The 27,074-nt window shown below is 35.4% G+C and overlaps 2 protein-coding genes across 4 annotated transcripts in view; one reads left to right on the plus strand and one right to left on the minus strand.

The window, feature by feature from the left end:
* Positions 1–343: 343 nt before the first annotated feature.
* On the plus strand, positions 344–21,092 carry SLC24A5 (solute carrier family 24 member 5). The gene is made up of 9 exons (XM_004421545.3): positions 344–464; positions 1,155–1,334; positions 12,880–12,963; positions 13,050–13,153; positions 13,495–13,595; positions 15,299–15,582; positions 17,686–17,892; positions 19,837–19,938; positions 20,439–21,092. The coding sequence occupies exons 1-9, from the start codon at positions 344–346 to the stop codon at positions 20,759–20,761; spliced, it is 1,506 nt and encodes a 501-aa protein (XP_004421602.1). The 3' UTR covers positions 20,762–21,092.
* Positions 20,074–27,074, minus strand: part of MYEF2 (myelin expression factor 2) — a 32,265-nt gene continuing 25,264 nt past the window's right edge. For all 3 annotated transcript variants that reach the window (XM_004421542.3, XM_004421543.3, XM_087426883.1), the window contains one exon: positions 20,074–21,505. In XM_004421542.3, coding sequence (XP_004421599.1) covers positions 21,342–21,505 — 164 coding nt within the window. In that variant the 3' untranslated portion in view covers positions 20,074–21,341. The remainder of the gene's footprint in view (positions 21,506–27,074) is intronic.

A 27,074-nucleotide genomic window follows, 5' to 3' on the forward strand; every position in this document is an offset into this window, starting at 1 on the left:
TAACAAATCTACAGGAAGATGAAAGCAGAGCCAGTATGAGGACAGTAAATAAAATCACGCCATGAAGAGCAAGCTGCCTGGATCTGCCCTCAGGGACTGTGGGCCAGGGAGCAGCTGTAGACAAAGATTGTCTGCTCTCCTCACTACCTCCTCCAGCCTCCCTGGGGCCTGGGGCTCCTGATCAGAGAAGTTTGGCTGGCTCCCACCACCCTCCCTCCTGCGCTGGCCCTGCTGAGAAGTGCCCTGGGCAGGGCATTGGGCAGGAAGGAGAGTCCTCACATGATCCAGCTTAATCCTTTTCTCCCTTCCCAAAGCTGCATGCTGCGGTAAGAACGCAGCAGAAATGCAGACAAAAGGGAGCCCAAGGTGGGCGAGAAGGGCTCTGCTGCTCGGCGTCCTCTGGGCTACTGCCCACCTGCCTCCCCCGGGCGCCTCCCTGCCCCAGCGTCTCCCAAGGGCCTCAGGTAGGTGGACACTGGGGTCAGCTACCCCTGCTGCTGCCATTATATGCGGATGAAGGGACAAAGAGAAGGACATTCTCACTTGACTCACTTTTGCTTATGTTTCCTGCTATTTTTACTCTGATTTTTAGCATTTGGAAGGATATCAAACACTTTTGATCCCTCAAATAAGTTCTCAAAGATAGCTCTGAAATAATTCACAGACATCATGGAGCAGGCTAGTCTCCGGGTTTTATTGCCGGAGACTTCATCATGAAAAAAAATCTTCCATCCTAGAAATTCTGCAACAGTAGATGATTCTTTGCAGGCCTGTGGACAACTTGGGCTCTGAAATGGGAAAATGAAATGGTACAGATATTAGAAGTCTTTACCATCAGAGATATAGTTTCTACTTGAGGAGGAAGAGGGGTTCAGAATTCCCTTTTAGAACTAAAGCAGACATTTCTTTCTTTATTAAAGAAATGCTTTATTTCCCTAAAGCACTTTCTTTCAGGCCCCAAACACTAATTTTTTTAAGGATCTACAACTATATCATTATAGTTTTCAACTATATCATTATACATTTTCACCGGGGCTCTTTAAATTCCACCCAGATACCCTACACTTAACAGTTTTCTCAAGGAATCTCTCTTTGTGGGCTTGGAATGTGTGACTCCAACACCCTTCAAACTTTCGCCTCCTTTTCCTCACCAGGAAATAGCACCCAATGTGTTATGTCTTCATCATCAGAGTTTCCTGAAGGGTTTTTCACAAAACAGGAACGCGCAGAGGGTGGCATCATCATCTACTTCCTAATTATCCTTTACATGTTCATGGCCGTGTCTATTGTCTGTGATGAGTACTTCCTACCCTCCCTGGAAATCATCAGTGAATGTAAGTGGCTGGAACTCTCCCCTCTAACCTTCCAGAATGGTTGTGCCACACCTAAGTGGCCGTCTTTAAAACAGCTCAGTGACAATTCTGTCCATCTCAACTGGCTGCAGAGCACTGACTTCTGTGTCATGGGGTCCTGTGTCTTAAGGAAGTGGCTTGTGTGTGGTTTTTAATCTTTAATTAAGTTCCCAGCAATTATTACTATCCTGCCTTGCCTAGCTCCAGAAACTTTCCATTTGTCTACTGCACTGCCTGGCTGTTAGTAAACTGTTCTGAGTTTTCACATACATGCACTTGGTATATACTCCTAATATAATGGACTCCTAATACTTGCCATTTTATACTTTAAGAAAATTTTTCATTTTTACTGTAAAATTGCTATAACTTTTTAAAAAAAAAATAGAGGATAAACAAATGCCATTAAGGACCACCATCCCCCCTCTTCCTTTCCCAGCCTCCTGCCAGTAAGGAAACTAATTGATGCTTATGAACCAATAAATAAATAAATAAGTCCTGCATCCTAGGTAAGGTGACCTCAGCCATCAGATAATTGTAAATTCAGTTATTAAAAGTTAAGCTCAGTTACTGGTTTCTGAAGATAAGATCTGCCAGTGCAAGCCGCTGGGTTTTATTCTTTCAGCCGTGTACATTGCCCAGAATTCTGAGCAGAGGTCTTTCACTGGTGCACTGGTCCCTGAAATCAGGGTATTAGTGATGTTCTAGGCCAAACATCCTAGGACCTAAAACGGGACCTGGCAATAGTGGAGGCACTCAACACATATTTGTTTAATAAAAAAATTTAGAGAATAAGTCAGCATATGTTTATTGTAATTATTATTATTTAACTTAAGTAGATGTAAATATATATTTTCTTACATTGACATTACATTTTATATTGACATAGACATTTTTCCTTAATAGAGATTAAATTAACATTTAACGTAGTATTTTTACTTAGACTGATGAAATACAAGAAAAATAGAAGAAAAAAGTAAAACCACCCACATTTCCATCACCCAGAGATTCCCAGTTACCATTTGGTGTATTTCCTTTCAGTCTTCTGAATCATGGTATAGATATGGTTTGAAGTCTTCTTCTTTTTCCACATATTTTATTGTGCACATTTTCCCTTATTATTAAATACTCTTCAAAAACATGATTTTTAATGGTAGCATGATAGTTCATGATTCTGTAAATGATTTGAGCACCTAACACTGGTTTTTATGCATAGTAGGTACCCCGTAGAAATTTATCATAATCTTAAAAATTATTGATCTCATTAAATATTTGATTCGTTTTTTAATTTCTTTGTTGTAAATAATGTTATGCCTGTACTTATACAAAGTCTTTGCAAACTTCTCTGATCATTTCCTGGTAAAGATGCAGAGCTCTGCATATTTTAAGGTTTATCTTACACATTGCCTAAAGCAGTTTGCAAAGGATGTGCCAACTTAAACCTCCAAAATGTGTGGTAGCCTCCCTTCTAGAAAACCACAAATAATATCATTTTAAATGTCTTTGTTAATGGCTTTAAAATGGAACTTCATTTTATAATATTTGCATTTATCTTATTATTTGTGAGGTTGAATATTTTATATGTTTATTGAAATTTGTGGTTTTCCTCCTGTGCTTTTTTGCCCATGTTCTAATTGGGGGATATTTGTCTTTTTCTTATTGATTTCCAAGACTTTTTTTTAAATATAAGGATATTAACCATTTTTCTAATATAATTTTTACATCATATGCTTTTCCGTGGTTTTTTGTTTGCTTTTGTATTTTGTGTGTTTATCACATTGAAGTTTACATATTTTTTAATAAATTTATAAATATTTTCTTTTGGTTTTATACTTAGAAAGACCTTTTTATCCCTAGGTCAGTCAGAAAAACTGTCATATTTTCTTTTACTTATAGTTTCTTTTTTTTTTTACATTGATTTGTTTCTTCCACTGAGAATTCGTTTTGCTACAGGATACAATGCTATTTTTTCCAAAAGTTGATCAATTTTCATATATTAAATTCTTACATATAGGTAGATCTGTTTCTATGCTCTCAACTCTGTTGCGATAATCCATTTGTTCATCCTTGTGTCAGTACCACACTTTTAATTAGAAAAACTAAATAGATCATGTCAATTATATAAAACTAAGAAATTTAAAATTCAAGGTACTATATCCCACCTAAAATCTTTATCTTCCTGGAAAATAAAAAAAATCACTTTTTTTTTTTTTGGCTTTCACCTTTTCAATGATTTGACTGAAAGAATAAATCCATCAAGAATTTTGTTTATAAAAAATTGTCTTGGGAGTGATAAATAAATAACTTTTCTAGCCCTGCAGAAGAAACTACTGCATTAAAATTTAGACTGTTACTTCAGAATAATCTTTATTAAGTGACTTCATAGAATATCTATAATAATGACTTCCACCATGCCACTTGTAGAACTACTTTGAAACATCATCAGCAAACATGCATTTCTCAAGTGGATTGCTCTTTGCTCTGCAATATAATACAGCAGCTATTATGGATGTGTGATTGATGGATGCCTACACCACTGCCAAATCTTCTTCAGCCACTAAGAATTGACCCTGGTCTTGAGTATTGAAAGCACTGGCAACAAAATGAGATAGAAGTAGTGCTAGCTCGATTCATTTTTAAATGCCTATAAATTAATTCTGTCATTTCTCTTTTCAAGGTCTAGCATGGTCTCATCCAAATTAGGACATCAGCAATAAAAAACAATTTCCCTGGAATTTGTTTACATCCACGGAAACTGGCTTCAGAAAAGTCTGCAAATGCTTTACATTTCCTGATAGTTCTTTGATGAACGTTGAGTTCTACCCATTTTGTCAACAAATAATTATTAATATAACCCTCAAAACAGTTTACTGGAACATCTCACAATATATCAGTGTTATTATTTATTTATTAGTTATCATAAAACAACTATGAAAGACCAAACATAGTTCTAACTTAAATATACATATGGTTTCATTTAGTCTTCACAAAAACACTACAAAGTAAAGACTATTAGGTTGATTTTACTGATGAGGAAATTGAGGCTGAGAGGATAGGTAATTTCTCAAAACTACACAGCCAGTACACGGTGAGCCCCAGCTCCTAATGGCAAAAGCCAAGAACGTTGTCAACTGCTGTATAATATAATTTTACATATCCTTGTTTGAGATTAGCTGCCATAATATGGTTGTTTCAGAAGAACTGTTCTATTTGAACAATCTTAAAAGGTGTTTTCCTCCCAAGGGCACTGGAAATTTGACCAAAAAAATACATCAAATACCCATCGTAACTATGGAGGGAGTATACTACAAAATAAAGAGAATTCAATGAGTTACTTAAAAAAATCAGTTTAGATTTTTGGCAACCTACAGAGGTTGCGAATTAATGTTATAAACACTTACCCACAATAATTAGACTCTGAGGTTTAAACATTTTGTCTAAGATATACATGAGATCATAGTATAGTACTATGGAACCGAATCATCACATATGAGGCAATGACTTTCTGTAGGGGACATGTTCTGAGTCCCAGCCTAGAATACCATGGTAGAATTGGCAGGTCCCTGGCCCACCCCAGCCCTGTCACCCCATTACACCTTCCTCTAATCACTAGCAGTGGTTCATTTGGTCAGCAGAAGGGTCTTCAGCAAGGTGAAGACCAGAAGAGGCTCAGGACTGGAAACTCTGGGCAGACGACAAGCTGGAGGTGGTGGAGAGCCGAGCCTCTTGCTGACACCCTGGCCAGGCCCTAGCTCACCCAAGCAAGTGCTTTCTCTTTCTGTAGCTAAATATGTTGGTCTGGCAATTTCCTCTAGAGCCGCCATCACATGAGACTTCCAGCAAGGATCTTTCCCTTCCACTTGCTCTATCCATGATCATAAAAGTCACACAACCTCTCCTCCCCTCTCAACACTGGAAAAGCAAGCACATACCTCTATTAGGCAACCTGAGACATTTTGCTTAACTGTGTAGAACCAATACAAGAAAATGCTGTTGCTATACTCCCTTCCTCTAATCCTATCCTCTTTTTTATCCCCTTAGATTCTTTAGGAAAAGAGGCTAATGATGATTCTTTGAACACGGAAAGAATCTGAAGTGAGATTAATCTACATTAGACAGGGAATAGAAAATCACACTCTGGTTGTCCAAGACATCTTATCTTTAGAGTAAGACCTGGTTTCTGTGGTGTGAAATAGGATGAGGATACAGGGGAAGAGGTTAAAAGATGTCATCACAAGGGTGAACATGGTCTGAGACCAAGTTAGAGCTAAGGGAGCTAGAGGTAATGGGGCAAAGAATGAACCTAAGGGGAGCCCCTCCTCCTCACCAGTTGTGCCACTCTAGACCTGTACTGAGTGGACACTCTAAGCTATATGTGTGTGTATGTGAGAGAGAGAGCGAGAGACAGAGGCAGAGGCAGAGACAGAGATAGAGGATTCCAAACAACAAGGAAGAAAGGGGAGCCTCTGAGGTATCTGGTCATTGATATAAGCCTGACTTAAACCTTTGCCTAAAATTCCCATGCTTGCTTTGTAAAGTCAGTCACATGACCTTGTAGTCATATCTGGTATCACTTGCTTGGCGCTTTTTCCACTTTGTTGTACATCTCTACTATATACTTGCTGAATGGTCTATGACAATGTTGAGAATCCTTGGAGGTGCTGGAGAGGGAGAATGCTGTTATATGCTAGAGCGCCATTCTACTATAGTGAAATGGTTGAAAGTGTCCGCATGGAGCCAGAACAGCCTAGGTTCAAATCCTGTCCCCATCATTTACTAGCTTGGGCAAAGTGTTGAACTTCTCTCTGATCCAGGTATCTCAGCTGTGCAACGAGGGTAATTAGAGCTCTTAGTTCCTAGAGCTGTGTGCCACACATATGAGGAAATACCAGAGAACTGCTTACCAAGGACCTAGCACACAGTAATCATTCAGTAATGTTCATTATTCCATAGGAACAGACTATAGAGATTAGAATCCTTGACTCAGGAAAGGTGAAAGTGGAGCCGGTGAATGATCAAAGTCAATATGAGTATGTTTAGGGCAAATATCACATCTAGGGCACACCTGCTAGAGCTTGAAGACCCAGTAAGGCAAATAAAAGCAAGTACTACTTCACAAGGTAGGGAGTAAGTTCATGAAATCCATTCTTTTATTTGATCTAACAATCCATGTGGCAACTTGAAACTATACCTTAAAGATCTCTGGAATATTCTGTTTAGAATTCTTCCTATTTCTTTCACATTAAAATCCATACCATTTTATTCCATCTTTAGCAATCTTTTATTGTTTAAAAAGTGATATCTTTAAATTATAGTTAAATATAAATTAATATATTATATAAATTTAAAATATAATACAAACTATATTAACTTATAGCCCAAGTAGGACTTTTATCTCTGCCCTCTATAAGCAGTTCATTGTTAGAAACACAAAAGTTCAGCATAAAACCAAAACAAATTCTATTTACATATCTTTTTGATACATAATGAGGATCTCCTAGAGTTATTTAACCATTGTGTAGAGCTACTTTCTTTACCTTTTTCCAACTTAACTACCTAGAAAACTGAGAACTCCTTAGGATTGGTACTTGCTATAGCCCACAGTCCACAATGAGCTAGTTGTCAAACTTTTCTTTTTAAATGTTATACTAATATACTATTTGGTTAGAAATTCTAACCCCTGCACCATGCTGATCCTTTGAGGTACAACGTGTCTTAAGTAAAAATGATCTTAATAAGGTTTTGGGTAAACACACTTAAATAAATTATTTACTTTTTTATTAAAAAATTGTTTTTACTCACTCCGCTTTGAACTAATATTTGGCCGTGTTCTACTTTATGTTTTGGAAACAGACAGTAAGAAAGAAATGCAAGTTTTAATTCCAGGTAGAATTGGTTCTAAATTGATAAAATTGAAAGGGAGTTGAATAATTCTGTGAGTATGGCATTTGGAGAGCCTACAGTTTCAGGGGATTGTTTGATTCTTAATCCTCATGAAATTTACAGAGGCAGAGCCTTCCCAAAGAACAAAGAATCTAAGAATAGTGCTTCCTCCCTGCCACACAGCACTCATCCTCCTCTTAAGAGCATTTTCATCATCTTTGTTTTTCTTTTCTCTCTGATCTAAATTTTGGTCCCCTTGGATTGCATCTAAATTTACCTCAGGCATATAGATCTAAATAAGTGCCAAGTCGTCTGGATATTACCAGGATGCTGTTGCAAGAACTAGCATTGGTAATTATAATCATAATAAAGCTACATATTAATCTCTTCACTTAACCTACATGGATAATGGAAAGAGCAGCTTTTTGAAGTCAAAAAGATCTAGGTGCCCATCCCGAATCTGCAATTACTACCTTTGTGACTTTGGGCAAGTTATGGAACCAAAAGTCAGGTAATTGTGAGGTTTGGAGATAAAATGTCTTACACATGTTTTCTATGATAGGCTTAGGCAAGGTGGCAATCCATGGTACTATTACAGCTGTTAGATTGGGGGTGCGAGGAGTCCTTTTTCAGTAGAATCAGGCCTTTAAAAGCATGATACAGTGTTTCAGAATTTATTCCATCATAGCTCAGACAAAATGTGAGGTGGCAACTATAAAGTACTCAAATTGTTTTTATTTATTGTTAAAAACATCACAGAGCAAACACATGCAGTTGTGCAGTGAAAGGCTAGGCATTTATTCCAACAATGCAGACTTTACTCAAAATATTTCTACAAATATATTTGAAATTAATGTCAGAACCAGTTTTGCAAATTATAAAAAACATTGGTTTGCTGTCACACTTCATTTTGGACCCAAAATAGAATTACTCAGCATGACTACCCACCCTAGTCACTAGAGTTGGGTCTGAATGACTTTTGATTGTTTCTAAAACTCTAATCCATTCACAAAGCATCAAAATTTCCTATCATTGAGGACTTGTTAAAATTGTGCCAGAGGATACCAAACTGCCTATAGCCTTTGGCTGTAACTTTACCAAAATGTACATTGTGAAAAGGACTGGAAATACACTAAAATGATAGCAGCGATTAAAATACAATGGTAAAGTCTAAGTGACTCTTCCTCCATTTTCCCGTCTTCTAAATTTTTAATTATGTAGTCTTTTATTATTATAACAGGAATTTAACAATAAAAAGTGGTATAGAGGGCCAGCCTCAGTGGCCTAGTGGTTAAGTTCGGTGCACTCTGCTTCAGTGGCCTGGGTTTGGTTCCCTGGCACAGACCTATACCACTCATCTGTCAGTGTGCCAGGGAACACTCATGCTGTGGCAGCGGCTCACATACAAAAAGAGGAAGATTGGCAGCAGATGTTAGCTCCAGGCAAATCTTCCTCACCAAAAAAAAAAAGAAAAGTGGTATAGAGTCTTGAGGCATAGAATTCATATTCTACATTTTGAGTAAATGTTGATAAAATTGGAATATACTTAAAGATTGTGTAGTCCAAATCTCCATTTTACAGAAGACAAAATACAAGTCTTGTCTAAATTTGTCTAAAGTCTCATACTAAGTTACTAGCAGAGCCAGAATCCAGGTCTCCATTTTAGTTTAAAACTCATCCTTCTGCATTATATTTCCGGAAGGGGAGTTTCAAAACTTTATAAACTTTCCAACACGGCATTATAGAAAACACTTAAGAAAAAGTCACGAGTTTTAGTAATCAGTTCATTATCATAAAGTTGCACTTTATATAAACAACATAATGCTTTCTAAACCTATAAAGAAAACTCACCTTGACCGTTTCTACTATCTCCTGAAGGAAATGTGATTTTTCCTTCAAAGTAATGGTGGGGGGAGAGGCAGGAAGTAATAGCTCTGGGGAAGAAAATACGAGAACAATTTATCTTGAATAATAAACTAAAGCAGAGAGAAATGCTACCTAAAGGTCAGTGAAGACAAAGCCAGTCTATTCTAAAGTTCAAAGGTATAAACCATTTTACAAAATATGCTTAGAACCCTAAGATGTAACTTGTTAAAATATCTTTGAAGTTTTATGCATCCATCTACACAGAATCTTTCCTTTCATAACTCAATTAGAGCCCAGTGAATAGCAACAAGCTTTACTGCTACTGCCTTTTAATAGTGAAAGTGTTTGAAAGGGCCACCTATTTTCCTACCTTGCAACAGCCCAATAGATCACATTCTCTCTCTTGAGGTTGAATTTTTCTAACGAAGCATTCTTCTGCTAGCATTAAATGAAGATTGGTCATTCACTCTTCAGCTGCACCAAGTTGGGGCAGTTACTTCAAGATAAAGCATTTTGTTCTCTTTCAATTTCCTCCACATGTTATCTAGCCCTGATTTGATTTGAGAAGAGAATTCATGATAATATCCAATTTCACCAAATTTATACCTTCTCTGGAATATGCTGGAAAACTTCCAAAGTATTCCTGACTCCCAGTCACTATTTTTTCCCCTAGGAAAAAAATGAAATGGGTTAGTCACATGCCAGTGCCACGAGGCACAGAAAAAAGTAACTCCATCACCCACCATGTTATAATTGGCCTGCCTAAGTGCCATTCTTGTATTGGGTCTCTGTGGTGAAAGAGAAATAGCACTGGACTTAAAACCAATAGACTTAGGGTTTATGCCCTAACTCCTCACATTTAAGATCCTTACTATCCATGTAACTTTGAGTTACTTAACTCCCGGACCTGTTTCTTTATTCAAAAAATGGAAATACCACCACTCATATCTGAGGATAGTTGAGATTATTAAATTATGCATATGAAAATGAATTGTATATTATGAATGTAAGATATTTACTTCATTTCTAAAGTGAAAAAAGTTAATCAGTGCAACATACTTTATCTTGTTCTATGTTAAATTTTATGGCCAATTGGTCTTACTATACATCACAGAGCTGTAATAAGTGTTTATATATGTATATACATAAAATCTCATTCTAACCAGTAAAAGAAATGCTATGAAATATGTTACACAAAATATTACTTCTCTCCCTTCATTAGTCACTGCAGGTAGATGTTCATCAAGCAACATGACCAAAGACAAATACTGAGGAATAGGATGGAGAGCCTGGATTAGATCATTCCAACTACCCTGAGAGGACTTTTCACAATGGAGGCTTAACAGGTGGCAAAATCACTCAGACTAGAGCTGGTTGGGCCTCTGAGACCAAATAACCCCAAGATAAAAAGGATGACTGGGGCTGGTATCACCAGCAGACAGTATGTGGATGACTTTCCAAGCACTTCCCATATCTTTCAGAATAAAAGCCAAAGTCTTTAGCAGGATCCACAAGGTCTTACATGATCTGGCCACCCATTACCTTTGACCTTATCACCTACTGCTATCCCTTCACTCACTTTATTCCAGACACACTGGCCTTTTTCTATTTCTTAAACACACAGGCTAGCTTCCACCTCAGAACCTTTGCACGCACTCCTGCCTGGAATCCTCTTACCCCAGGTGTATGTGTGGTAGCTTCCTCACCGTCAAGTCTTTAGTTGTTACCTTCTCTGTGAAGTTCTTTATGGTTATCCAATCTAAAATTACAATCCTTCCTCCACGACATTTTACATCCCTCTCCTTGCTTTTGCTCTTTGCCACTTCTCACTAACTTAACACATAGTTTATTTTGTCTGTTCCCTCTCACTAGAATTAAAGCTCCAAGAGCACAAACATTTGTCTGGTTTTTCTGCCATATTCCTAGCACATAAAAAAGCATCTGGTATAGTAGGTATTCAGTAAGTGTAGTAAATAAATGAACAATAGCCAAATGTTCCAATTATCAATGGCTGCTTAACAAATCACCTCAAATTTAGTAACTTAAAACATTTTATTACCCCTCACAGCTTTGGGGGTTTACTGGACTCAACTAGGTGGTTCTTGCACAGGTGTGTCATGCAGTTCTAGTCAGAATAGAAGACTGGAATTATCTGAAAGCTCCCTCCCTCACATGTCTGGTGCCTGGGATGAGAAGATTCGAAATTTGGAGGCTGAAACAGCAGGGGTTCCTCAGGCATCTCTATTTCTATACAGATACAGGCTCTTCATAAGGTCTCCCCAGTATGGCAGTTTCAAAGTAGCCAGAGTTTTTATGTGGTGGCTTAGGGCTCTAAAGCAAATGTCCCTAGGGAGAGAACCATGAGAAAGTTTTGTCACCTTTTATGTCCTAGCCTTGGAGATATTATAGCTCTGCCATACTCTGATTGTCAAAGGAGTCACAAAGGCTCATCTACAAAGACTAATCTAGACTCAGGAGGACACATAAACACCACCTTTTATTTTTTGACAAGGAATGAAAAGATTCTGGAATAACATGTGAACAGAAACATTGTAGCCATTTTTGTAAATACAATCTGCCACACTGAGAAAAAAAAGTAAAGTCAAATGCAGATGTCCCTCCCAGCAGAGAAGTAGAACATGAGGTGGACCTGAGAGTAAGCAACAGGAAGTGGTCCCCACAGGCAGGAAGTAATAAGGAAATATTGACCACAGGTGACAGGGACTCAACCAAACACACCCGAGTTTGAGGGTCCGGGAAGACTGGAGTGTCAAGAATCAAGAGGTATAGTAAACAATAAACATCAACCAAAAGTTGCTATCAAGAGCCCTGGAAACCTGAATTTTAGTTCTAACTTTGACACTTTGTGACCTAGGGCAAATAATTTAACGCCCAGCATGCTACTTCTATTGGCTTTTAGTCTACCAGCAAAGCCTGGTTGGGAATTTCTGGTGCATCTGTGTCTCAGCCTTCCCAAAACAAGGTAGTTTCTTCAACATGGCTTGCTCCTTTCCTTCCATAGAAGGTTCCTTAGCTCTAAAATTGAAAGGCCAAAAATTTCGTAAGACTCTCAGCCCATCAATCACTGAGAATAACGGATTTGAATGCTTGTAAGTTTGGGGGATATACACAAACTATTTGAATAGAATTTTCTTATATTTGCTACTCTAGAGAAAAGTTTTAATGGTTCCATGTTTTAAATCAATAATCAATAGACTATAATTAAACTTTATTTGGTTTTTAGTTAATTACTCTTTGTATTTAGACATGGTTGAAATTGCCAATTTGTGAATAAGCTCCTTAATTCAGCTTCATTTATAGATCTTAAAAACTACCAATATTCACTTTTTCTCCTCTTTCGACTCGGATTAGGATACCTGAACTACCTTATTTTCTCAGCTCCTAGCGGAGCACTGCTGTCAGTGTGATTTTGAAGTTGTGCTGTTGCTACACACTTAGCAGCCCTACAGCTAGAAAGGAATCTTTTCTGGGTCCTAAAAGATCCCAAATCTTGGCACTCAGAATACTGAGTTGCAGCATAGCTCCAAGTCTCCTGACCTCTCTCCCTTTCTACAGAAGCATTAAGTAGCGAATTCATAAAGAAAGCAAAACACAGGATGCCTCTATTTTTTTAACCTGCATGTTTTATTTTCCCAGTTGAAGTCAATATTAGTGCTTTTCTGTGAAGCTGTAGCTTTGAATAACTATTGTATTTAGTTATAAGGACACACTCTCTCATTTGTCACTTTACCAGGCATAACATAATTTCATTTGTCTTTAGCCCTTGGATTGTCTCAGGATGTTGCAGGTGCAACTTTTATGGCAGCCGGTAGTTCAGCTCCTGAATTAGTTACTGCTTTCCTAGGTAAATATTGCTCCTTATATTTTTTGCTTACTCGACGTGATTTTATCTTCAAGTCAACACTAACCTAGCTACTATCTTGCTCATAGGTGTATTTATCACAAAGGGAGACATCGGTATTAGCACCATTCTCGGATCTGCAAGTTATAATCTCCTTGGCATCTGTGCAGCCTGTGGCTTGCTATCTAATGTGGTATGTAAGAAAACTTGATTCAACAAAATATATTGTCTGGACAAATTATAAGAACTGTTTATAGTCTACAATAAACAAGGCACTAGTATTGTGTTCAATCAAATTTATTAATCAGTAGAAAAACAACATGTATTCAATTCAAAGTTAACCCACAAATAGCTTTTGGTCAAATTTATGAAAATCAAAGTAGGTTTTTTCTTAAAATTCCTTTTTCTCTTAGCAATATGCAAAAGATAACAATATTTAGCTACAAATATACAAACAATTTTAGTATTACACTAAGCACATACTTGAAGAAGTTACAGTGTAACGGAAAGAGTAAATTAACTATCCCTTCACAGGTTTCAACGATATCATGTTGGCCCCTATTCAGGGACTGTGCAGCATACGCGATCAGTGTAGCGGCAATTCTTGGCATAATATTCGACAACCAGGTTTACTGGTAAGCTTGAAATAGTCATTACTCTTATGTAAAACAGAATTACATAGGGGATTTTATGAAATTCGGATGGTTTACTAACATTTTTTTCAGAAATGTTATTTCAGTCACTTCTCAGTTTTCTGAGCTAACTTCCTCATCACAATTGGTTGAGTTCTTCCTTCTTTGCAATTTCTTTTTAATCACGTCAGTCTCCTTTTTTGTCTAATTACTGGATATTACCACCCTTCCTTCTCCCCACTGACTGCCTGTTCAGAAAGTCTCCCAACTTTTGTTGTCCCTTAAAGCCCCAACAGTGGCCTTTTCCTCTATTGGGTTATTGTTGACTTTGCCTCAGTTAGAAGTGGTCATGGTCACAAGATTAGAGAGAGAAGATGATGGAGGAAATAAAAGAAGTCCCTTTAAATGCCCCCAACTTTCTCTCTGATGTTCACTTAGCAAGAGGAACTATAGCATTCTTCCTCTGAGAACCAACAATGTTTATGTTTCAATATTAAAAATTGTTTGCTTTCCTTGTAATCTCCCTGTGCCTTGCTGTTCCAAGAAAATGAAAAAGGGGTGACTTAGTGGACAAATAACTTTCTCAGCTAATAAGCACCAAGTACCTATTAGGTGTTTATCACTATGCTAGGAATCATAAGGGATAAAGAAATGTAAAACACACAGCCAAAGAGGTTGTGCATTGCACAATGCCAGAGGACACCAAAAAAACAGAAAACAATGTAAATGGCACCCTCTGGAGTACTACAACTTAGCAGCCCTGCATAATACCAGCTATCAAGAAACAAAATCTAGCAGTGAGCAAAATCTCTAAATGAATCATCCCAAAGAAAGACTGTTGGTCACAGTAGGGATCCTTCTGAGACTCAGCAGTTGTCTGTAAGGAGACAGTGACTGTGAAAGTACCTAAGCTAATGCTCCCTCCATTGGGGAAATCAAGAACTCGGTGCTTTCAGCTGGAGCAGAGACTTCCTGGCTACAAGGGGTAAATGCAAGGTTCAAATGTGATGCCATTAGCTAACCACAATTCTTTAAATAGGAAAGCAGAGTATAGGGAAACAGTTCTCGGTGTCTAAGGTAATAATTTTATTTTTGAGAATATCCTTGTTTTCTTGTGAATACAAGCCAAATTCAGTTACATTAAAATCACCAAAAAAATCTCTGTATAGCAACCTGAAAAGCCCCAGCCAAAGTCTAACATCTTCTCAGTATTTTACACAAAATTCCTATACCAGAAAACTTGAATAGACATAGCTGAAATGAACAAATATTATATTCTTTTATAATTATTACATATTTGGGGAATGTATTCTGCCAATAAATTGAGGTGGAAAATGCCCATGACTATTCATTAGTTTCATTTTTATTTTGAAATCTACAATTATTATTATTTTCAAATCATTTTTTATGCCTACCATTTGGAAGGAATCTACAAATGAAGACAATGAGTTTACAATCCTTTGTCTTTTGGGTTTTTTGTTTTTGAAATATAGAAAGGACAGTGGCAAGCTATTATCAATAAGTTTCTAATAATGCTGTAACCAAGTTTGGACACATCTATAAAACCAAAATATATCTAGAAATGTTTCTTTGATTGTTCTATTGCTGCATTAGAAAGTTATTAAGCAGACACCGCCCAAAAGCTATTAACTCGAAAACAACTTTTGTTTTTATTTTAAAAACATGCAAATTTCTCTAATTTATAGGTATGAAGGAACTTTACTGCTTTTGATATATGGATTATATGTTTTGGTGCTGTGTTTTGACATTAAAATTAACCAATATATTATAAAGAAATGCAGTCCTTGCTGCACCTGTCTTGCCAAAGCTATGGAGGAGAGAAGTGAACAACAGCCACTGATGGGATGGGAAGATGAGGGTCAACCATTCATCCGTCGGCAATCAAGAACTGATAGTGGAATATTTCACGAAGATTCTGGCTACTCTCAGCTTTCTATAAGTTTACATGGTCTTAGTGAGGTTTCTGAAGGTAAGAACCACATCCTGCCCACTATTAAGTCTATGCACTAGAAAAACTTAAGAATCTCATTTCAACGCAGCAAATACTATATACTTATTATATAAATGACACTGGAGATTCAGAGATGATGAAGAGGCAGTTCCCATCCTTAAGAATCTTTCAATACTGTAGGAAAAAACAAAATAGCTAAAATATGAAGGCTTAAGTGCTATAAAGAGAAAGAAATAAAGTGTAACTGGTTCCTAAATAGGACAGATTGTATAAAACTTGATGAGGATGGTTAGACAGGAAAGATTATCACAGAGAAGGGAGCATTTAAACTGAGCCTTGCAGAATAGGTCAAATTTTAACTGATGATGTGATTTATGACTGATCAATAAGTAACAGCTACTGAAGTCTTTATTATGTAAATCATGCAGAGATAAGAGTAAAGTATATTCTATGGAGTGATGCCAAGGAAGTAATATGAGCAAAAGGCCTGCTGAAGTACTAGCATAACTGGAGCACAGAATATGCATAGTAAGGGAGCAGAGGAAAGGTGGATAGAAAGGATTAGGATATGAAGAGTCCTAAATGCCAGTGTAAGAGTCTTTGCAGGTTTGTAAGCAGAGAAATTATTAGAACTGAAATACAGGATAGAAGACATGGAGGTCTGTAAGAGGCTACTAAAATAGCTGATGTGTTTGGTAAATGCCTAGACAGAGTGAAGGCAGTGGGAACAATAGAGAACAGAGGTGAGACAATGCACAGGAAGCATCACCAAGACTAGGTAACTGAAGAACTGGATGGGGCCAGAAAAGGGAGCAGCGACAATTCTAAGGCTTTGATCATGACTGAGAAAATGGGAATACCACTTATAAAACCCAGGAATTTAGGTAAAAGGGCTGGTGTGGGGAAAAAGAAGGAAACAGTTGAGTTTTAAATATTTGTCATTTGAAGCAGTAGCAAAACATATAGTTAATATGTTTACTAGGAAGTAAAATTCAGCTGTGGCCAGAAATATAAATTTACGGGTTATTTTTGTATAAAGTGGTTGTATGAAACAGATTCTAAATTTAATTAAGTACATTAGGAGGGAACTTATTCTAATTTACTACCTAAAAAAAATTAAAACATGACTTTTCCCCTTCTTACAAAAATTAGTTTCTAGTCTTTCAGGTACAAAACATGTATCTCTAAGTTAAATTTTATACAAGAAACTCAAAAGAACCAGTCTAAATTTTTTATTACACTAAAATTATATCTAATATTACTTAATGGCCCATTGGCTGAGGCTTGGCACATTTTTTGTATGAGTTATTTTACTAGCATTAGTTATAATGTGACTTGATCCAATATAGGGGTACATTATTTTGTAAATGCCATATAAACTTCAAACAATTTTAAAGTGAATTCCCATTTTTATCCAATATATTATTATTGTCTTGCACTAACTTAATAAAACAAATTGAATAAAAAACAGACTCAAGTTTTAAAAGTTACACTATAGATTCTATACTAGTTCCTATTTTCTTAAAGGTTCTTTCTAAGAATTGTGAATTCTGAATTTAGTAAATTAATGAACGAAAATAATGAAACAAGCCCCCCAAAATTACTTACAATGAGAATTAGAATGAAATATTCAACTTAATAAAAAGGTTATGCCATAATTATTTTACACTCCCTAAGTATGCATTATCTGATACATAGGGCAGGCTAGAGGCATCATCAACACTGGCAAGTGGAGAGAACTGGAGAAGATAAGGTACAAGCCAGGTTAATCCCATAAGCAGAAAAAGTTACTAAAGACCATCCACGTTGTAGAAAACCAAGAGATGTCCAACTGATACTTCATAAACATTATTTCTAACATATTTAGCAAATGACCCAAGATATTTTGATGGATTTAAGGCCCCAAATCAAGAAATGCTGAGTATCACATTTTACAGTCTGCCCTAAATTCTCAATTACTTTTTTTTTGCCAGCAATATCAGTAACGAGGTATTCAAATGTTTTAAATAGCCTCTTAAAAACTGACACAGCTAATTCATTTCAATATAGCTTCTAAAGGGACATTTCCAACTTAATCAGCCATTTGAGAAAACTCAAAATCATTTAATTTTTCCTCAACAGATCCACCAAGTGTTTTCAATATGCCTGAAGCAGACTTAAAAAGAATTTTTTGGGTACTAACCCTTCCTATTATTACATTACTTTTTCTAACCACACCAGATTGTAGAAGAAAGTTTTGGAAAAATTATTTTGTGATAACTTTTTTCATGTCGGCACTATGGATATCTGCATTTACATATATCCTGGTTTGGATGGTCACAATAACTGGTATGTATCTTAAGTACAAGAGCACAATTTAAAAAGAAAATAATCAGTTGCATATAAGAACTCCATATAGTCACTAAAAGTAGTCTAGCTAAGGAGCAAATTTCTTTTTCAGCAAAGACTAAAGATTAGCACTATTTACAAAAAGATTAAATATGAATATACCAACAAGATCATTCAGTTTTGTGAGTTGCATATTATATATCAACTATATTCTCACTATTATACAGCCCAGGGGTACTAGTCAAGGGATCATCTTATAAATGAAATCAAACTCACGGGATATCTTTCTATTATGCTAATAATTAAATCATACTGCATGGGGTCCACAACATACTCTTATACTGAATTCCATTTCATAATGAAAAATATAGCAAGGTGCCAGTGTTTTGGAAAAATGATGACTGCTCACTGTTTAACCAGATTACATTTTATTTTGCTTTCTAATATGGCAATATAAATGTACTATGAAATGAGTGAAAAGGGTATAAAATAAAGTTTCATTTTAGGTTTCTACTACCTTCATGATTAAGATTTAACTATTACTACTTGGCCATAATCAGCTCTAGTCCCACAGAATTCCTGGTCCTGAAGGAAAAACTGAATATAAACATAGAACCAAAAAATCAGGAATTTCTTCCAAAAAGGTTAACTTGAATGGACTTATACCAGAGGGGAGCAAACTATCACCTGTGTGCCCAAATCAATCAGTCTCTTGTTTTTGCTAGTGAAGTTTTACTCAATACGATCACAGCCATTCGTTTACATATTATCTATGGATGCTATCACACTACATTGGCAGAGCTGAATAATTGCAACAGGGACCATATAGCCTGCAAAGCCTAAAATAATTACTATCTGGTCCTTCACAAAAAAAGTTTGCTTATCTCTGACTTTTCCCAAATTAATAAGTGACTTAGAATAGTATGCTTGCAAAAACTAAAATATTTCTTTTTTTTTTTTTTAATGAAGAAGAAGGAAAAGTCCAATTAGCTTGTATATTAAATCTCTCCAGATTTTCTCAGCCAGATTATATTTGACATTAGGAAAGCAGGAAAAGAGCAAAATCAAGTAATAGATCATAGAACAGCCCCCAAGATGATAAATATTAGTGTTATTTATGTACATATGAACTCTAGCAAACCAGGAACAAAAATTAAAAGCCAATTACAATTTCAATATCAATATATAAGCATGCAATAAATATGCTAAAGTTCTTTTAATTGACGTTTTAAGAAAAAAATAAGAAAAGAGATTCTAAAGCAAGTTTTCAATTACAACATTAAAAGAGCAATTACATGTACTTTTTTTTTTTAACTTCCTTCTGATTCTGTTTCCCAGAATGAATACATTTCTGAAAAATGATGAACGGACATGAAATTTAACAGAAACATTAATAAATTGGGACCATAGTGTCAGAAAGACTCAAGTAGAACCCTATTTTGTTTTCCTCAGATTTATGGTACTTTCCCAAAGAAAACACTAAATTAAGGTATATCACTAAAGCAAGACTTAAAAAATGTATATACTATGTTAACACATTTACAGTTTAAAAATCGCTACAAACAATTTGCTTAACTCTGACCACTTCAAGAAAATGTTTTTAAAGAGAAAATGACCAATCTCATTAGCATATATTAAGCAACAGCCTTGATGAGATAACACTGGACATCCAAAACTTCTATAAGCCATACCAGGTAGGGGATTACTCCTTGGTAGAATTTTGTCTATTAAATATCTTTAGATATCTGTCATTAAAAATCTGTATTACCCGTGTTACCCAATTTACCAATCTTATTCAAATACTTTGCTAGCTAAAATCTAAGTACATATTGGTTCTGAAATCTAAACGTGCCTATTTTCTTTTTGTTCAGGAAGAAAATATCTGCAGAGAATGGTTAGTGAATCTATAATATTTGTAACTTGTAATATCTATGTTTATTACAGGGGAAACATTAGACATTCCAGATACAGTAATGGGACTTACTTTATTAGCAGCAGGAACAAGCATACCAGACACGATTACAAGTGTGTTGGTTGCAAGAAAAGGTAAGAACTAGGTCCCTCAGGAAGCTGCAATGCCCATTCTTCAAGCCTGGCTGAAACACTGAACAAAGGTATCTTTAAAAATATTCATCTCCTCAGTAATGTACTTAGAACAAAAATAAAGAGTGACTCAAGAGGAAGGATTTACTATTTAATAGCAAATTAATTTCACTAAATCTAATCCCCCAAGTAATATTCATGTGAAATGTGCATTAAATTGTAATTAACCACATTAAATTAGAATGAAAAGCAACAAGTAATCTACATACCTTACTGAAAAATGGTTTAATAAATAAAGATAATTATTATTAGATAAATAAACGTTAATACTTTAAATACTAACCCCCACAAAATTAAAAAATACAAATTAAGTAAGACTTTTGCTCTAATACAACAATTTTCCAAAACCAACAAACAAAGTATCCAGTGTTCTTTTCATGAAGCTTATTAATAAAATACAGTATTGGTATGCACATTTTAACAACATGCTTTTTTTTTTGCAGGCAAAGGAGATATGGCTATGTCTAACATCGTGGGATCCAATGTGTTTGATATGCTGTGCCTAGGTGTTCCATGGTTTATTAAAACTGCATTTATAAATGCATCAGCTCCTATAGAAGTGAACAGCAGAGGACTAACTTATATAACCATCTCTCTCAACATTTCAATTATTTTTCTTCTCTTAGCAGTTCACTTTAATGGCTGGAAACTAGACAGAAAGTTGGGAGTAGTCTGCCTATTATTATACTTGGGGCTTGCTACATTATCAGTTCTATATGAACTTGGGATTATTGGAAATAACAAAATAAGGGGCTGTGGAGGTTAATATTAATAGTGTTATGTGGAAAATGCAAATGATGGGGAGGGGCAGAGAAGGAAAACTCCATTTCTTCATTTAAGTCAAATAAAAACTATCCTGAACTCTAGAATCTAAAGCTTACTTACAGTAATTCTTTACCACGAAAGAAAGGAATTTAAAACCAACCAAAATCACATCCTAATTTGTCTGAGCCCTTTCTTTTCAAGGACAATTACATATATAAAACAGAAGTTTTGAAAAAATCACCTGTGTTTTACCTTACAATAAGTTGATAAAAGCTGGGGAAACTTGAACAAACAAATCCCACTAAGTAGTACTGAAAATAATAACAAGAAAATGGCTTATTTCATTAAAAACAGTATAACCATTCATTTAAACTGAATGACCAGACTTGCTGTCTTTAAAAACCCAAACTTGAGATTAACAAAAATCACAGTATATTTAACACTATACTGTTAAAAGCTGGTGGGAGTTTTAAAAGTTCATTTTTACAGCTTTTGTAAGCATAACAGTATTACTTAAAAAATGATTTTTACTAGGAGATTCAGCAAAACAGATGTAAGAATGTTCCAACCATGGTCTGAAATTATGCATTACGATCCAATCGAACATCTATTTCTCTGCCACTGATTTTTATGCCATTCATTATTCTGCAGGCTTTTTCAGCTGATTCTGGGGAGTCAAATCTGACTGTTCCACAGCCTTTTGACTTTCCATTCTCCATTTTTATTTCTGCAAACATTACATGACCTGTAAAACAAAAATAATAGAATTACTAGTCACTTTAAATAGGTTCCATTTCACACAAATAGGTGTGAAATTCCTCACAGCCAACGAAGTAATAAGTAACTTAGCTAAAAATGTTAACATTAATGATTTAAAAATAACACATCATATAAGCATTATTCTCATCATTTTATATTCTGAATATAATACAATTCATTTTTAAAGTAACGAATACAGGCATGTTAGACTATACAAAATTAGAAACAAGATAAATTTGCTTAGGATTTAATATTTTACTAAAATAAAAAATTTTATTTTTCACGTTAAATTCTTAGTTTCTGAAGTAAATTTTATAGCAATAAGGCAAGCTAGCACAAAATGCCACCAAGTCACCATGCCCAATAACAAACTTACAAATTTAAACAAGATTATTTTTAGGAAAACTTGTTACTTTCTGCCCAATCTCCCTAATCTCTTTTCCTTCCCTTTTATCCTCCATTTCACTCATTCATCCCTGCAAACAGTAGCAACTGCCTAGAAATTTAATTGTTACCAGGCCACAGAGGGCCCCACTCATTCTGCTTTTCAACCACAGTGCCAAAGTTACTTATTCAATATCAGAATTTGAACTCCAAGTGTAAGAGTGGCATCAGACATGTTATAGAAACAGGCATGGAAGACACATCGCAAATTTAAAATCAACATAGGGAAAAATGGTGATGGTAACAGCACCAAGAACATCAGAGAAGCTTCCAGGAGGAGGAGGAAAATCAGACAATTGCTCTGTATACAGTTAATATCATTGCTGACTGTAGAGACTGGTAGTTGAAATAAATCAATATCATTTATCAAAATACAAAGTGGCCATAAAAATCCATTATGCAAACCAGAACACTTTGGAGAGTAAAAGGGAAAGTTATTAATAATTACACACAAGTAACAGATGTAAGTCAGACTTTACAGACAACTGGGATACATGATCATCCATTCCACAGATTTAGTGTGAGATGTGTGACTACTTACCATAATATTTCCCTCCCCTTGAATATTATAGTTGCCAAATCACTATATGCTAATTTTAGCAGGGCAACAAAATCATAGAGGCACACATATTTAGTTCTACAAAGGGAGAAAAAAGGAAGAAGGGGAAGGTATAAGCAGAGGGCTTATCAAAAAATTGCCTAAGCCCTTTCCAGGTGATGGGATCAATTTTTAATCTCGATGCATGATTAAGATATTTTTTCCTGGTTAAATCTTGATCTGAATGATTTCTTACCTACAACCTCCTACACAACTTTGCTACTTTTGTTTTTTCATCCATCTCCTGCCCCCGCTATTACTGCATTTTTCTAAAACCAAGTGGCAGTATATTACTCACCCACTCAATGCTAATTAAATGGTCCAAGTTAATAAACATAATGCTGAGCCAAAACCATGATCTTGTAACCCAGGCCAAGCAGTCTTTTTTTTTTTGTGAGGAAGATCAGCCCTGAGCTAACATCCATGCCAATCCTCCTCTTTTGCTGAGGAAGATTGGCCCTTTGCTAACATCCATTACCAATCCTCCTCCTTTTTTTTCCCTTTTTCTCCCTGAAGCTCCAGCAGATAGTTGTATATCATAGTTGCACATCCTTCTAGTTGCCATCTGTGGGACGCTGCCTCAGCATGGCCTGACAAGCAGTGTATCGGTGCACACCCGGGATGGGAACCCGGGCCACCAGTGGTGGAGCACACGCACTTAACAGCTAAGCCACGGGGCCAGCCCCTAGGCCAAGCAGTCTTTAACTGTGTTCTAGAAGTTATGAAACAGACTAATCCCCAGAGAAATTATATTTTATTTATTTATTTAAATTTTTTATTTTATTGTGGTCACATTGGTTTATAACATTGTATAAATTTTGGGTGCACATCATTATACTTCTATTTCTGCATGTTCACCATCCTAATACCAATTACAATCCATCACCACACACATTTGCCTAATAATCCCTTTCACCCTCCTCTCTCCCCCCGAGAAATTATATTTTAATGGTTAAAGTAGATCCAAACAATATGCAACCTACAACTGTTAAGAAGGAAAAACAACAAAAAACAAAAGTACAAACATTCACAAAAATCACATTTTCTAATAAACATCATAAAACGAAACTGGAGACTGCATTTAAAAAAAAAAAAACAGACACTTTAAAGATAGATGTAGAGCAATTTCCAGAGTCCTCTTAATATCTTGAATGCTGGGATCTGAACAAAAGCAAGTTTAACTAAAGAAGTATAACTTGGTAAATGGCAGCACTTTACAGTGATTTTAAAAAGGACTGTGGAGAATTTTCAAGAGCTTTTAAGGTTAAAGGTTCTTCCTTATTCTAATTTTACCTAAAAACTTAGGGTTTTTCTTAACATAAGTATCCCACCATAGGTTTATTAGCAATAGTAAGGTTTGCTCAAGCAAGAAATCTTCAAACCTTCAAAGGAAAATTTGTAATTATCTCTTGCAAAATCTGTCTCTCAATGTTTCAGGACAAGTTTCTCTTTCTTTTTTTTCCTCTTAAATTGTCTCTCTCAGCTTAGGAATCATCACTCAGACCACCAAATTCCTGACATCACAATGATCTCAAGGCTTCTCTAGCTGACAAGTCTCTCAGCTAAGATACTTGAACCTTCTTACCGTTTGGACACTCAGGCTATATAGAAAGTGGTCCACAGATACTTGTTTCATGGTTAGACTGCCCCCCAAAAATCCTAGTAGGCATAAAACCAGAAAGAGTTGTATGTTTTCTAAGTTTCTTCTTAACCCCATACAAACACCAATTGAGGTATTTTCTTTTCTAAAGATAAATACTTGAAGAATAAAATTTAGTTTCAAATAATTGATTAAAATCAGACCTCCCTGGCTTTTTACACACACTGAGAACTTTCTTAAGTGACTTAAATATCTACTGACCTTGTATGATTCCAAGAAAAACAAAAATAGGACTGCTATTTTAGCAATAATATGGACAAAACAGTATGCAATGACAAATCAGCACCAGAGAATAACCAACATATTGCTGTTACATACACTAGTTATAAAAATGTCTTATCCTACAGTAAAAGAAAGCTTTCCACTTTATTTGACCCAGCTATTAACATCTTGTGGGGCATACTTTGGGAAATACTGATATAAAAGCATATCTAAAAATAGACCAAATTAAAGGATAAATAATAAATAGTTCAATAAAATCTACTTCCAAAGTAAAGCTGTAATATAACCATAGGAGAAAAAATCAAAATCAGGTATTTTGCAAGAAATCATAATTATGATCTAAGGAACAAAAAACAAAGTTTTAGTGTTTCTTTACAAAGAAAGTGAATCTATGAATGAATGTTCCTCATATATTATTTTTACTGCTATATTATTTTACTGTTAAGTTATTCTAGAGTTAAAGTCCACTAGTCATGTTCAGAGCAGCATGTGCTTTAGTAAATAAAATCTCCACAAGTCTCCATTTTCTATGCAGTTAACAAGCATACTGATGTAGAAAACTACATAACGGAAATCTGTTATCAAGAATGGGCTTTCCTTGCACTGCAGTACTAAAATGTTATGGTCCTGCATCATACTAAGCCAGAAGGCCACAGTGTATAGACAATATGGGAGTAAGTTTGAAAGATTATGCCTACTTGACCTCATTAGCAGAACCTGAACTAATGTGAGGTCCAATTCTAATGGGTCAGTTAATTTATTTATACTTAGCCTTCTTAAAAATGCACATCACTAACCAATTACACAGGGCAGGATAAAAAGAGATCTCTTATATCCTCTTATTTCTCATCTTGTTAGATTTGAGGATATGTGAACACACTGTTTCCTGAATTATGAAGGCTGAGGAAATGCTGTATTGAGGGTAATACAACCCATAATACAACATTTTCTCAGCCTATGTAATTGCCCCATCAAGGACAGTTAACCACCACAGACATTTAATAAGCAGAGGGCTTGCTGGTATGCCATTTACTGGCAGATATTATCTGGGGGTGATGCATGGAATACCACTAGACTCTTACTAAGAAGCAACCAAGAGAATATACTTACTTTGGACCCGGGGGGAAAAACACAACAAAAAACTGCCTTTTACTGCAAAAGAGGCCATACCGGCTTGTAGCAGGTTAAAAAGAAACTTCCTATAAAAACTGAAAAACTTAAAATTTAAAAATAAAGCAATGTGGCAGAAAAACAGATGGTTCAGTTCATACAAGCCAGATAACTTACACAGTTGCCAATAGCTTGACATTTAATTCTATTTTACCATAACTTATTTTCTTTCCCATCAATGCAGTTCCAGGGGAAAAACAGGAAGAGGGTAGGGAATTATTTAAGTATTTAATTATTATTATTATTAATTATTATTATATTTATATATAATAATTATATTAATAATTATTGTTAATAATTGATTATTAATAATCATTAGTATTAAGTACTTAATTATTTAAGTATGGCATTATCTTAACATAAATCTTAAAGTCAGAAGCTTTTACGACTAGAATTGAGAAGAAAAACAAAAATCATTATCTCTTGATATAACTATAGACTGAAAGGGACATAAGAACAGAGCTAAAATTTTTCTACAAAATGATAATTTAGCCACTTTATTTTAGTGACTAAAACGTTGTACAAATTTTTTAAATGTAGATTGTGACACTGTTTTTTTCCTTTCAGGAAATGTCTTTGAATTGCTGATGTCCTTTTGTCAAAACGATGCCACTCCTACAAGAAGCCCACCAAAAGACCTCAAGTTTGCGGCAAGCCTTGCTCATATCTGACCTCAAAAGGAAATCTGCCTACATAGGATAAAGAACAGTCAATCAATATTGGTCACATTTTCATTAATGTCATTTGTTTGTCCCACTTTGTTCAACATTTATCTTGTTTCATTTCTACTTTTTAAAATAATGTCATATCTCATTTGGAGACTTTTTTTTTTCCACTGAAACTACAACAAAAGATATTATCTATACTTGCTGCCACACTGCTCCTCATTCAATGTGTTTCACTAAGGCCCTAATATGTTCATCCCTCTGTAGTCTATGGGATTCATGGCCAAATGCTCATTCTGGTAGATCTTCTTATTCCCACAAAGACTACCACCACCTCAAAACAACTTTATAATTCTGCTTTCTCTTAGTGGTAACTATTTACTAGTTGACTAGTATTCAACAACTTTTTTATCAAAAGAAAAATTAAGTTTTTATTTAAATAAAATATAAAGAAGATCAACAAAACAAGCCAATAGAACACCCTAGACAGATTCACACTGTATGTTCTTTGAGGGCAGGACAATATCTTACTTTGTTCACCTTTCTAATTCTAATGACAAGCAGACTGCCCAAAATACAATATTTGTAGATTTAATGCATGAATAAATAACTGAATAAGTGAATGAGGATCTGCTCAGAAGGCTTAACTCACTCATAAACATTTAATAAACTCTTTCTGTATGTACCAAAGCAATGAAAGGTGCTAGGATAAAAAGATGACAGTTCTTGCCCTCAAAATCTCTATCTTGGAGGGAAAAAAACATGCAGATTATTACAACTGAGTTAAGCATAAAGT

The sequence above is a fragment of the Ceratotherium simum genome, chromosome 3, assembly GCF_057802395.1.
Source record: "Ceratotherium simum simum isolate JZ-2026a chromosome 3, ASM5780239v1, whole genome shotgun sequence".
NCBI lineage: Eukaryota > Metazoa > Chordata > Mammalia > Perissodactyla > Rhinocerotidae > Ceratotherium > Ceratotherium simum.

Coding starts and splice junctions, on each gene's coding strand:
- SLC24A5 (XM_004421545.3), top strand. CDS start 344: ATGCAGACAAAAGGGAGCCCAAGGTGGGCGAGAAGGGCTCTGCTGCTC. Junction 1,335..12,879: donor CCTGGAAATCATCAGTGAAT/GTAAGTGGCTGG, acceptor ATTTGTCTTTAG/CCCTTGGATTGTCTCAGGAT. Junction 13,154..13,494: donor GTGGCTTGCTATCTAATGTG/GTATGTAAGAAA, acceptor ATCCCTTCACAG/GTTTCAACGATATCATGTTG.